General features: G+C 54.1%; 3 protein-coding genes across 3 annotated transcripts; 1 reads left to right on the top strand and 2 right to left on the bottom strand.

The window, feature by feature from the left end:
* Positions 1–43: 43 nt before the first annotated feature.
* On the bottom strand, positions 44–2,803 carry BDY24DRAFT_413322 (uncharacterized protein; the record flags this gene model as incomplete). The annotated part of the gene is made up of 8 exons (XM_076643171.1): positions 44–532; positions 641–750; positions 909–1,052; positions 1,159–1,228; positions 1,332–1,386; positions 1,459–1,506; positions 1,607–1,694; positions 1,771–2,803. The coding sequence occupies 8 exons, from the start codon at positions 2,801–2,803 to the stop codon at positions 44–46; spliced, it is 2,037 nt and encodes a 678-aa protein (XP_076498921.1).
* A 510-nt stretch (positions 2,804–3,313) lies between these two features.
* Positions 3,314–8,233, top strand: BDY24DRAFT_382104 (uncharacterized protein). Its single transcript, XM_076639452.1, has 17 exons — positions 3,314–3,737; positions 3,823–3,913; positions 3,992–4,323; positions 4,419–4,522; positions 4,633–4,734; positions 4,812–5,060; positions 5,156–5,309; positions 5,406–5,465; positions 5,546–5,588; positions 5,670–5,728; positions 5,842–5,935; positions 6,018–6,079; positions 6,166–6,270; positions 6,390–6,487; positions 6,562–6,586; positions 6,660–6,738; positions 6,819–8,233. The coding sequence occupies exons 1-17, from the start codon at positions 3,489–3,491 to the stop codon at positions 8,123–8,125; spliced, it is 3,213 nt and encodes a 1,070-aa protein (XP_076498920.1). The 5' UTR covers positions 3,314–3,488; the 3' UTR covers positions 8,126–8,233.
* Positions 8,234–8,919: 686 nt separating this feature from the next.
* Positions 8,920–11,399, bottom strand: BDY24DRAFT_338007 (mate-domain-containing protein; the record flags this gene model as incomplete). The annotated part of the gene is made up of 9 exons (XM_076637307.1): positions 8,920–9,097; positions 9,254–9,405; positions 9,528–9,671; positions 9,740–9,805; positions 9,869–9,968; positions 10,031–10,280; positions 10,516–10,806; positions 10,990–11,048; positions 11,215–11,399. The coding sequence occupies 9 exons, from the start codon at positions 11,397–11,399 to the stop codon at positions 8,920–8,922; spliced, it is 1,425 nt and encodes a 474-aa protein (XP_076498919.1).
* Positions 11,400–12,855: the final 1,456 nt, after the last annotated feature.

The raw sequence follows: 12,855 nt of genomic DNA, 5'->3' as shown, positions 1-12,855 counted from the left end.
ACCTGCTAACCCATCAGCACCACCACCTCTCCCCTCCGCCGCTCTACTTCTTCCCTCCCTTCCCCTTCACCTTCAGCGTCCCACCCTTCTTCCCTCCCGCTCCTCCCGCCCCTCCAAGTTTACTCTTCCTCACCGCATCCCTCCCCTTCCCCTTCTTCCCACCCCCCTTCCCCTTCGCAGCCACAGCAGCGACCAGCAACGCTGCTTTCCCCTTCCCCTTCGCCTTCTTCGCTGCTTTCCCAGCCCCGTTCGACTTCCCTCCTCCCGAAGAGCTCATCTCCTTCTCCTTCTCCTTTCCCTTGAGCGACGAGTTGGCAGCGGGAGCGGAACCACCGATCCAGCCCGTACACGCCCTCGCTCCACAGTTGCAACGTTGACGACCGTTTCCTGGAGCTTTGGCGAGGACGGCAGGGAGGACGAGGGTGGAGGAGGAAGCGGTGGGAGAGGAAGGTTCGAGGTTGGTTGGGGAGGATTTGGAGGGTTTCTTGGAGGGACGATCGCCGAAGGAGTCGAAGTTGTAGTCGTAGAAGAGCTGAATAGAAGGGAAGGGAGGGAAGAGAGAGGTCTGTTAGCTACAGAAAAGGGGAAAGACAGGAGGAGAGAAGGAAGAGGACGGGGGATTTGGGAGAAGGTAACGTACCTCCTCGCCCGGAAGAATATCCCTACTACTCCACAATCCAACCTCGTACTCCTCGACTCCGGATCCAAGAGTGGTGAGTTTGTGGACTTCGAGATTCGGTGAGCAGCCGTCTGAAACGAAGCAAACGAACGGAGGAGAGAGACGCGTCAGTTTCGGGTTCGACTTCGCTCGTGCTCGAGCGTGAGGCAGTCGAACGAGACGAAAAGGGACACGAGAGGTGAACAGTATGATCCAGAAGAAGATAGAGGAAAGAGAGAGAGCCACTCACGATTGATGAACCTCGCCGCGTTCCCCTTCTGTCCCGCATCAATGACCTCTCCCTCTCCATACTCGAGCGCGTAGTAGTCGTTCCTGCCGGCGTAGTCGGTGAGGATTCGATCGTAGTAGGTTGAGATCTCGATGATTTCACCACCTGAAGAACGAACGAAGAGCGACGGACAACGACGTCGAGGCGAAGAGAGGTCAACGTTTCGTTTCGACGTGAGCGGGAGGTTTGAGAGAGGTGAAAGGAAACGAACGGTAATCGATAACGAAGGTACCCTTGGGGATCTTCTCGACGGCTTGGAGTCCGAATCCTCGGTTTCCGGTCTGTGCGAAAGGGACGAAAAGAGAGAGAGAGAGAGTCAGACGCGTCGTTCGCTCTTCCTCGAGTCGAGGTACGAGAGAGGAAGATGAGAAAGAGGACCCTCACCCAGAAGATCTTGATATCAGGACTCTTCCTCTTGTAGAGAGACTTGTTGGAGCATCTGAATCCAAAAGACAAACGAGCAAACGAGATCAGCGACGAGACGAACGAAGGGGAAAAAAGAGCGACGAACCGATCTCCACACGGGCAGGTTTTGGGATGACAGAGGTACTGCATCATCCTGAGGAAGCGACAAAGAACGAAGCAACGAGGGTCAGCGAAAGTCTTGAAAAAGACAGACGACGAAAAGAACTGACCTGTTCATACAGCCCTCCCCGCACCCTTCCTCGTTCTTCCCCTTCGGAAGCACACAGCTACAGATCGCAGGTCCCGTCGGATCCATATCCTTTCCTCTCTCAGGGAACGTGTCTGAACCAAAATCAAACCAACGAATCAGCTTCCCTCTCCTCTCCGAAACCCAAACCACCTTCGAAATCGAACTCACTCTGCGCCAACTTGACATACTTCCCCGGAACGTTCTCCTTCTTCTTCCTCTTGATACTCCCATTCTCCACTTCCCACCGGATATCGTACGGCAGAGCGAAATCCTTTCTGTGGCGGAGGAGGTTCGAGGGCTGAGGGAGAGGGAAGCAGAAAGGGTTGGGCAGAGGGAAGGAGAAGGGTTTGGGTGGACCTGTTGGAGGAGGAGGAGCCGAGGTGGAGGCTTTGGGTTGTTGAGAGAAGGAGGGTAGGGAGGGAAGGGAAGCCCGAGGTCGAGAACGAGTTCCGTTGAGGACTCCGCCGGAGGGAGGGAGGGGAGCGAGAGAAGCGACGGGGAGGGAGACGATCTGGACGAAGTTGGTGGTGTGGGAGGGAGTAGGTGCTGGCGCTGGCGGAGGTGGTGGAGGGAGGGTTGCTGGTAGGGACATTCGAGTTCTGAGCCTCGACCTCGCATCTCTAGCACTGATCTCTGCCTCCGGCTCAACCGTCGAGCTTCCCATCTCGGCGTCGAGCTGAACGGGAGCGTGTAAATCCAGCTTCCCTTCGACGACCCTCCCATCTGGTAAGATAGTCTCGTAGCCAACGTAGGGCTTGAACCTCTTGGACTTTTTGGTTTCCTCGTGTGCTGGTTGTGGAGGTGGTTTGGAGCCGACTTTTGACGTCGGAGGAGGAGGAGGAAGGAGGAGGGAGGGAGGTCGTTGGGAAGTTGAGCTTGAGTAGATTCCTTCGGTTAAGAACTTCTTCTCTCCTGCTGGACCGAGGACGGGTTTCTTCCGGACGTAGAGTTTGCGCTTTTTGGAGTCGTCTTCTGATCCTGAGGAGTCGGAGGCAGGCTGAGGGGAGGAGGGACGGGAGGGATGAGCAGGAGGAGGGAAGAGCTCATCCGAGTCGGAATCGAAATCGGGTTCGAGTTTCAACGAAGGCAGGGAATCGTCCAGAATTCGGCTCCGTGGTATAAATGGTGGTGGTGGTGATGGTAGAGGGGAGATGGGTCGTATGCTTGAAGGTGGTGGTGATGGAGAGGGAGGAGAGACCATGATGACGGGGGAGGGAAGGGAAGGGACGGGCGCGTGTTCTGTTTTGTTGTTGGCGAAAAGTAGCCAAAAGGTCAGCAATCCTGAGCTTGTAGAAGTATAGAAGCTGCTCAGGGGACGTACCTCAATCCGATCTAAATATCTATGAAGCCAAACGTTGATATCCTCTTAAGAGTCGACTGTTGTGGTTTGCGGGAGGCGAAGGGGTCCGACGCGACCTCGATTTCGAGCTCAGCCCGAGCCCTCTCTCCTCTTTGCCTCAACCCACCAGCATCTCTCTTTTTTTTCACCTTCTTTTCTCGTTCCCTCCCCCTCTCCGCTCTTTTCCCTCGCGATGGTGAGGCCTCTAGGTCGACGTAAAAGCTCGGGGAGCTCTTCTTCGTCTTCCTTTATCGCCTTCCCCTCCTCCTCCCTTCCTCCTCCCGTCCAACACGACGTCCTCTTTGAAGAGTGAGCTCTCTCGACTCTCTCGACTTCTTCCTATCTAATCTCTCATCTTATCATCTTATCTAGCCTCGTTCATCACCTTCACCTTATCTCGCTCATCCCACCCGTCCCTCTCTCCAAACGAACGGCTTCCTCTTCAGCCCTCCTTCGATCCAAAACCCACCGTCCCCTCTCGCACCTCTTCTCCCTCGTCCCTCCTTCTTCGCCCTCCCGCACTCACCTCGGCAAGATACTCTTCGGGATGATCTTCCCTCATCTGGATATCCATAGAAGATACAACTCGAAGGAGGGCAAGCTCGGCACGTCGCTGAAGGAGGTTCTCGGAGTCGAGTTTGGCAGGAGGGAGGATGGAGGCTGGAAGGCTGGAGAACCGTTGAGGAGGTGGGATGATGCCAGTTTTTGGGAGACGGATGGCGTGACGAGGAAGGATTGGAGTGGGTCTATGGGCGAGGTCGTGATGGGTCTCGTGAGGGAGAGGAGGGATGATTTGGTGAGCTCGAGCGTTGAGTTGAGCTTGGTTGTTGACGTTTGAGCTCACACGCGTCGATTTTCTTCTTTTGTTTTCGCGTCTGGAGACTCTGAAATCATCTCTGACCATCAGTCAAGTCGATCATCTCCTTAACGAACTCGCTTCCCACTCCGTTTGGTCGTCAGATCACATCCGAGGTTCGTCTTCTCGTCCTCGTCGCTCTCCCTTCTTCTTTCCCTCTAAACCCTCCCATTTTCCTTCCCTTCATGCATCAGCTCTCCACCCCCTACAAACCCGCCATTCCTCCCGCTCCCTCCTAGCCTACCTCTACTCCACCCTCTCACCCCTCGCCAGCTCCTTCCTCACCCAACTCCTCCTTCGAGACATCACTCCCTTCCTGCACCCTCCTCCCTCCCGCCTCCAGTACACCTCTCTCGCTCTCTACGACGCAGCTAGCATCTACAAGCTCGTTCCCTGGGAGGTGATGGACTTGTGGGATCCGACGAGGGAGTTTGGGAAGGCTTACAGGACGAGGGGCAACTTCTGGGACGCGTTGGACGCGCTGGAGAGGAGGGAGAGGGGAGTCAAGGTCGGGGTGAATGTCGAGGTGAGTGCCCTCTATGGTGCTGTAAAGGAGAGCGTAAGAGTGTCTGACGGTTGGGACTGACTTTCCCGCTTTGACGACGAAACGACGACCTCCAGATCCCGAAATGCCAAAAAGGAACGGCCGTTCGAGCTTCGCTGATGCAGTTCCAGAAGGCAGGGAGTCGATTAGTCTACGCTGAGACAAAGTATGATGGAGAGAGGTACGTACCAGCATCTTCCTTCATATCGCTCGTTCTGTCTTCGATTCTTGCGAGCTCAAACAACGACTGACCGACGCGTTCTCTTCCTCCTTCGTTCTCATTCAAAACAGGATGCAAATCCACATCAACCTGTCCCTCCCCATCGGCCAGCAGATCAAGATATTCTCCAAGTCCAAACGGGACTCTACTCGAGATCGCCAATCTACTCATCCGTTCGCACATCTCCTTCACTCTCTCTTTCTCTTCCCGTCGCTTTCTCACCCCTTCTTTTCTCCCTCGTCGCTCGCAGAGCCATCCTCTCAGCCCTCTCCCTCCCTCAATACATGCCCCCATTCCTCCTCAATTCACACCTCCTCGCCCGCCTCGACCAAACATGTGCCTCCAAACCCTCCCTCGTCAATCGCAACGTCCAACGAACGATCATCCTCGAAGCGGAAATGGTCCCTTACAACGAGACCAAGAAGAAGATCGAGGAGTTTTGGAAAATCGTTCAGTGCGAAGGGGATAGGAGGGCTGGCTGGGGGGTTAATCGCCTTGGGTGAGTCGAGGCGAAAGGCCGTAAAGCGAAACGAGGCGCGTCCCCGAAGCTGACTTTCTCCGTTCGGGTCCGTTGTTGCTGTTCATTTTCCACAGGGAATCGGATTCCCAAGAACCCAACCCGTGTGATCTGCATACAATGCTGGTATTCTTTGATGTTCTGGAGATCGACGGGGAGGAGATGCTTTGGAGGAGTTACGGCGAGAGGAGGAAGTGTTTGGAGGAGGTTGTGAGGGAGGTGGAGGGATTCGTGAGCGCCGTGTCTGCGTTCCTTTCGAAGTAGGAAGAAGGTTGTAACAGATGAACTGACGGGCTTGTGGGTTGGCTTTGTTTGTGGGTGGAACAGTCGATGCTGGCAAAGAGAGAGGAAGTGAGGATGAGTTTGGGGATGGAGGTGGCTGAGAATGTGAGTCGTTTTTTCGTCTTCTCTTTCCGCGAGTCTAGAGTTTCCACCTGACCACGGTTCATCGTGTTGCTACTCTCTAGGACCTTCAACTGGCTTTTGCCAAGAGCCTGAGTGCTCACGAAGGTTTGTTTCGATCTCCTCCTCCTCTTCCCTCGTCTCGTACTGACTCGATCCACTTTCCTTCTCGCTCGGTTGATTCAACAGAGGGTCTCGTTCTTAAGTCCGACGAGTCGAAGTACAACTGGAAACCTGCTTGGGTGAAGGTTCGTCCTTCTCGCTCTCACATTCCTTCTCTTCTTTTCTTTGTGGTCAAACGCGTTCTGTCTCGTCGTCTCGCCTCGACTGACCTCTTTTTGGGGGCGTTTTGGAATCGCAGCTCAAGCGAGACTACATCCCCGGACTTCAAGACACCATCGATCTCGTCGTTGTTGGGGCGAGCTGGGACAAGGATCGAGGGAGGGAACTGAACGGTTCGTCTGTTTTCTTTCATTCGACAAGACACGTTGGTGCTCGAGCCTGACCTTCTCCCGTCATCTGTTTTCCATCTTTTAGTTTCTCCGAACGTTTTCACAACCTTCTATGTCGGTGTTCAAGATGAGAGTCGTTCTGGAAGTGTGAGTCCGACGTTGCTTTTCTTGTTTCGACTCGACGAACGCTGATCTCGACCCTCTTTCTTCTCTCGTTCGCGGCTCTTCCTCAGCCTCACATCATCGTCCTCTTTTCGGTCTCGTACGGTCTCACTCGGATACAACTCGACTGGTGGAACGATAGACTCCAGAGCGGAGGTTGGGTTCCTTTCAAGGGTGTGAGTCTTTGACTCTTCTCCTGCCTCCTGCCTCCTCCTCCAGATCCCGTTCGAACACGAATCCCCGAAGCCTTCAACTGACTCAAAACCTTGTGGTCGTAATGGTTTGGGCTCTGTAGACGGAAACTCACAGCTACTCGTTCCAACTCGCACCCAACCTCCCCCCTCCGATGGTCATGCTGAAACAGCCTTTGTTGGCTGAGGTGTTCGGTGCTGGGTGAGCTTCCTGGTAGATTAAGGTCGAAACCACGTTGCTAGGCTGATACGTTTTCCTGCTTCTCTCCCTTGTAGCTTCCAAAAGATTCCTCGATCCTTGGTTCGTCGCGTCTTTCCCTCGATTCCATCTGTCGATCGACGCAGCCGCTGACTCATCCTCTCTTTCTTCACAGCACTTCGAGCTTCGTTGGCCTCGATTCTCGAAGATCTATCCAAGGAGGGGTGATGGTGGCGGTAAATCGTGGACGGAAGGTCAGCTCTCGCTCTCCTCTCGCCTTTTCATCGTCGTCGCCGAAACGATCGCTGATTCGTCCCTTTCCCATCTCTCGCAGGCCTCTCCTCCGCAGCCTATCGGAAACTCGCTCTCGCTGACCTCGGACGACAAGATCCAGCGGATGAACAGCAACAAGGATCGCTCTCCGACTCCCTCGACCTGGACTTCCTCTTCCCTCCCCCGATCCAGAAGGACGAAGCCGTGGCTCCTTTGGTCGTCCACGGACCTGAGTTCTGGGAGGAGAAGATCAGGGATGAGGTTGAGAGGGAATCGCAGGAGGAGTTGAAGGAGCTGGAGGAGCGGGGAGTGCCGTTGTGCTCGACATCGATTCGAACGAGGGACGCGTCGGAAACCGAGGACGAGGACGAGCAGCAGGACGTCGCCAGGTCGTCTTCGCCTTCGCCGTCGCCTAGGAAGAAGAGGATGGTCATCGTCTCGACTCCTCCAACGTCGCCGTCGCTTGACAAAGGGAAGGGACGACAAACCTGGGCTCCTTCGCTCGTCCGCCCCTTCGTCAAACACCTCCAGTCGATCTCGAACGTCGTCGCTTCCCAGGTCCTTCCTACCCCTCCTCCTACATCACCCAGTGACTCTCCTCCTACCGAAGCCGTCGTCGGAAGCCCTTCAATCCTGTCCTCTTCGATGAAGCTTGCTCAAACGCTTGCCAAAGCTCAACGTCCGGACGACAGCGGAGTTTGCCTCTCACCTTCGTTCCCTCCCCCTCCACCGTCATCAGTCTTCCCTTCCCACCTCACCACATCCAAAACCCCTCGACTCATCTTTCCCATCGTCCCTGCTCGCCAAGAAGCCTCGACTTCGTCTTCCTCGAACTCCAGCCCACGAAAACGACCTCGACCGACCGCCGTCGACGCGTCTCCTTCAACCTCGAATCTCTTCCTTCCGCCACTTCCACTCTCCCCAATTCCATCCACTCACAATCCTCTTCCCTCCTTCATCGGCAACCGACTTCCCTCCAAACCCAATATCCCAACCATCACCCTCGCCCAGCTCCTCCAGTCCGCTCCCATCTTCATCCCTCCCTCCCACAACATCACCTTCAAATCCCTCAACCCAACCTCCCTCCCCCGATCAGCGATCGACCTCCTCCCTTTTCCGCAAAACCTTCAGCCTACCCTTAACGCACTACTCGACTCTCCGTCACCGCTCCTCGGTGGAGTGAAGGTCGTCCTTCTTTCTTCGGACGACGTGTCCACTTACTTGCGTGACCTCGAGGAGATCAAGGCCGAGGTTTCGAAGCGGAAGATGGGGAAATTACTGGTTCTGGATGTTTGGTGTTTGAAGTGGGTTCCGAGGAAGGGAGAGGTTGAGGCTTGGAGGAGGGGTTTGTTTTGGGAATCGCCTTGAATCGTTGTTTTCGTTTGGCTTTGTCTTTCTTCTCTCGGATATGTTTCTCTCACTCTTGGTATTTATTCTCCATCTTCTACATTTCTACATATTTGGTGGTGCTGCTTTGCTTTTCTTCGCCCTGACGACTTTTGAATGACCCGCTTCTGACGAACTCCTTCGACGGTCTCCTTTCTCTTCTGCAAGATCCAGCTGAGATTCGTAGAGAGATCATAAATCAAGGTTTATCGCAGGCGAGATACTACTAGTGTAAGCTATGGAGACCGAGATCGAGCTGGAGGAGTCGAAGCGGCGAGGATGAGGAAGCTTCGATGGCGAGAGAAGCGAGGACGGTGAGAGAGGGGGAAGTAGGTCTTCATGATGAGAAGTATGTAGGAGGTGTGATAGATTGGAAGTGTGAAAGGTGGTTGGAGTGTGAGAGGAACGAGCGCCAGGCTTGTTGTTCGAGGGACGATAAGGACGGGTCCGGAGGTCGGGAGGTGGTGGTTGGAAGCGAAGGGATACTCTTCGAGACGAGGAAAACTACGAACGAGGCGAGAGAAAGTGGCGAAAGTCAGCTTGAGCTTGAATCGTGAGTCTCCGATCAGAAGAGCGACTCACAGGGAGGCTTGTCGACGCGTCGGATTCGAAACCGATCTGAACGCCTCCCAAAAGTCTGCTCTCTGAAGAGAAGACGGAAATGGTGATACATGATTGATACAAGACGATATAACTGTTGAAAAGATGGGAACAAAAGTCAGTTCGAGCGTTGGATCGACAAAGGAAAGAGCGTTCGAGCTCACATTCTAATTCTTCTACATCGATTCTTCTCCTCGTTCCTCTGCTCTTCCAACTTCCTTCTCCCACTTCATAGGGAAGAAATATATGAGTAGCTCAGCTCCTGAGACGAATGCCAGAGCTACAACCTGAGCGGTCCACAGACCGACCAATCCCCAGCTCAAATAAAAAGCAAGGAAGTAGGCGAATGGGAGCCTGAACGAGACGGAGCATCGAGTCAGTCGGCGTCTCGAATTCCCGGAAAGGAGAGTGAAAAGATAGAGAGATCAGTAGCGTACCCGACTCCGTAGTAGGAGAGCATATCTGTAGCACGAAGAGAACGAAGCGTCAGCGACGGTTCTCTCTCGAGACGAAAAAGACAGAGGAGGAGACTGACGGATGAGAGAACCGAGGTCTTGACGACCAGTCGATCGCAGAATTCCAGCTCCTACTCCTTGAAGTCCGTCGAACAGCTGGTACGCCGCCATGGGTATCAAGACGTTGGAGATGAGTTCACGCGTTTCCTGAACGAAGGCGAGCAAAGAAGACGAAGGTCAGCGGGCCGCTCGAGGCCTACCAAAAGGATCTTTTCCTTCCTCCACGAAAAGAAGAGGGAGACGGATCGAGAGATTTAGAAGATACTGACCCTGTCGTCCGTGAAAAGAAGACCGAGCTTTCCTCTCGACGCGAGCAGGATGGTGGCGACACTGAGAGTTACGCCGATCTCGAGGATGAGAGTTGCCCGGACGACAGACTTGAGCCTGGGTATCGACGAAGGGCCGTATCCCATCTGGAAGCAGTGATCAATTTGAAGGTCAGATGCAGAAAAATGCGTCGAAAGAAGGAGAGGAGACGAACGAGGTTTCCAAGGCGAGCAGAACAACACAACGAGATCGCATACGCGATTGTAGAAAGCGCTCCGTCCTAAAAAACGAACCACCACGTCAGCTAAAGTTCTCGGAGAGGAAGAAACGGTATCGAACTCACGAGCGACGACAGTCCAGCTTGAGCAGCAACGGGGACCTCCCCAAGTCTTCCGGCGAAGAGTGCGACGATCTCGAAAGCCCACCACTCCGTCGCCCACATACTGTGGGAAGAGAAGAGTAAATCAGTACTAGGGACGGCAGCTGGGCCTTCGAGGGGACTCACACTATGGCAGGCATCCAAATTTTGACGAATTGAGACCACCCGTCGAGACTCGACCTGCTCCAACCTCCCCAGCACACGCTCGCTCTCGAGTTGCGGATCCAAATGACGAGGAGGATGGCGAACGCCCAGAAGGTGATGGCGATGGATAGAGCGGCTCCGACTATTCCAAGGGTCGTGTGGAGAGTGAGGTAATAGCAGATGGCGATGTGGAAGGGGAGGAGAAGGCCGACGAGGATTGTAGGAGGAGCCACTAGAGAAGAAGCAGACGGTCAGAATCGAGAGAGAAGGATGTTTTTATATCTGCTTTACGGATGCGACTCACTCATGCCTGTGAGGAGGGAAGGAGTCGAGAGGGAAAGAATCAGCGACGAGAAGACGACGACAGGATGGCACAGTGAGAAGAAGGCGACGAACCCTGCACCTGTAGGTAGCTCTTACAAGCCTCCATCAACACAAAGCCTGACAAATGAAAGATGCGTCAGTACTCGTATCCTCTCGATCTAAAAGGAAGGGAAAGAGCTCACCAGGCTGACCGAGGATCATAACTTTGAGAAACGGAGCGAGTCCCTCTGCTAAACTCTCGGGTTGCCCCAGCCACTTCATCACAGGAGTGATGAACCACCAAAGAACGTAGATAGGGATCGCTCCAAGGTTGGCGAGGATCAAAGATCGCTGCAGGATAATGCCAACCTCCTCCTTCTCATGGTCGGGGGACGTGAAGAGCGGGGAGGAAAGAGTGACCTGTGTGCTCGTGGCAGCGAGAGTAATGATGGATCCTGAAAAAAAGAAAGCCAAGAGGATTTAGGCAAGTCAGACGGTGCTGTTGTCGCTCATATGGCCAAGAAAGGCCGATCGGAGGAGTCGAGGTTTGGTCGAAGGGAGGAGGAGAGGAAAGGCGAAGCGGAGGGAGGAGGAGAATCGACAAAGAGACTTCGAAAAATGAAGATACAGATACTGACCTGTGACGACCTGAATCATGTATCCTTGTCCCACGACACCGAGTTGAACTGCTCCCAGCCTGAAGAAAGGAAAGAACGGGTGGGAGAGAAGAAGAAGGAAGGAAAGAAAGGTGAGCTTCGACCTTCTGGACTCGGCCCTCGTCTTCAGCTCTCTACAAGCCACCCGACAGCGAGATAACAGCATCTGAAGGTAGCCGCAGCATGCCTTGAGTGCCTGAGACGTACCTTCCAGCTATAGCGACTGAGGAAAGGCCTATTCCTGACTCCAGGAGAAATCCGAGGACCAACGGCAGGGATTTCCCAGCGATGTGCTTCAGCTCGTACAGAACCGACGGAGGATGTTTTAGATCGAGGGGAGATTCCGAGGGTGCTGGCGAGGGGAGCAAGCGCTGTCTTTCCGAGTCCGACATGGATAAATTTTGAAGGGAGATGTGGTTGAAGGAGAGGTTAAAAAGGTCTCCTGAGATTTTGGAGGGCTGAACTCAACGTTTCAACCTCCCTCCCACCGTCATCATCGAGATTTTCGAAGTCTTCTCGTTCGACCTTATACGGACCCAAAAGCACTTTCCTCAACAGTCGCAGGCAACCCACCGCAAAATCCCTACGAGACAAGAGCAGGGAGTCGGAAAAAGAAGCTCGATCCGTTTCAGCCCTCGCCCTCGCCGCACTCTTCCTCCTTCGCTCTTGATGCGCTGATCTATCTTGACCCTCTTCTCGACAAGCTCATCCAGTTGTGAACGCTTTGGCCACTCTCTTAGTTTTATCCCTAGCTACTTAGGGGTGGTCGGCTGGAGGAGACGAGTAATCTCGCTCACCTTCCAACAAAAATGTCGAGCTCGCTCTTCCTTCTTTCTCTCTCCCGCATCTTCCATCGCTCCTCTACAACCAGGTTAGTGTTACCAGCATGCCTAGCTTCTCTGATCGAGTCTGCTGATTGGCTCCTTTCTCCCCTTCTACGCCTCAGTCATAACGCTGGTCAACATCAATCGAAAAGGGTTCGCTGCTCGCTCGCCCTCCCTCCTCCCTTCGAGCTTCTCTCCGCCTATTCGAGGACGCTACGGACTCTGGAAGGTCAATGGGAAGACTTGCTGTAAGTATAAAACTTCTCTTACTGCTATTTCAGCCTGGGATGTTGGCTTTGAACGCTTCTCACCTCCATCTCTCTGCCTTTCGAAGGCGGACAACTCGACGTCGTCGTCGAGTTCTCGTCGTTTCAGCGCTTTCAAGTCTCTACAGAGGTAGATTCTGATTATGTCTAGCGGACGGAGATCTGCGGAGGGTCTTCCAAGATCTCGTGGTAGGAAATTTCGAGCTTGGTGAGTCGTCCTTTCCTCTCTCCTCTCTTGCGACCGTCCGCTCTTCGTCGATTTGCCTAGGCGGCCAGTCCAGCGGAAGTCATTTTTGATACTGGGCGGAATCGGATCCTGAGGTGCAGTCTCAGAAGTAAATCAGTTCCAGGGAAGGGTTCGGAGGGAGGTGTGCTGCCAACCTGACTTTCTCTTCCCCCTTCTTATTTGTTGCTTCTCCAGATCTCGCACCCCAGACCAGCTGAATGCGAGACTCTACGCATTCGGGCTCTCGCTTCAGCATTCGTCGCGACTTCGCCTACGATTCGGGGGGGCCAGTCGCGTCGGTGAGTTCGACGCGTCTCCCTCGTTTCGCTTTGCTCGAAATTTCGATCTCTGGCTGATCACCTCCCTCCTCTCTCCTACAGAGCTCAAGTTCGACAACAGAGTCTCTCACCCTGGCGTCATCACTTCGACGAGTCTGAATCTTTTCCTCGTTCTCGAACGTCGCTTTCCCCTGTTGATCAACACCGCTCGAGCCGCTTTTCATCGCACCCCAGAACCTCAAATCCAACTCAAC

Source organism: Mrakia frigida (assembly GCF_051309035.1).
Source record: "Mrakia frigida strain ATCC 22029 unplaced genomic scaffold BDY24scaffold_7, whole genome shotgun sequence".
In the NCBI taxonomy this organism is placed as follows: domain Eukaryota; kingdom Fungi; phylum Basidiomycota; class Tremellomycetes; order Cystofilobasidiales; family Mrakiaceae; genus Mrakia; species Mrakia frigida.
The sequence above is the reverse complement of the archived record's forward strand: the minus strand, read 5'-3'. Positions and strand labels throughout refer to the sequence as shown.

What these genes read in the sequence shown, in the direction of transcription:
- BDY24DRAFT_382104 (XM_076639452.1), top strand. Translation starts at nt 3,489, where the DNA reads ATGATCTTCCCTCATCTGGATATCCATAGAAGATACAACTCGAAGGAG. An exon ending in GATCGCCAATCTACTCATCC is followed by an intron (nt 4,735 to 4,811) that starts GTTCGCACATCT and finishes CGTCGCTCGCAG; the next exon opens with AGCCATCCTCTCAGCCCTCT. An exon ending in CGGTAAATCGTGGACGGAAG is followed by an intron (nt 6,739 to 6,818) that starts GTCAGCTCTCGC and finishes CATCTCTCGCAG; the next exon opens with GCCTCTCCTCCGCAGCCTAT.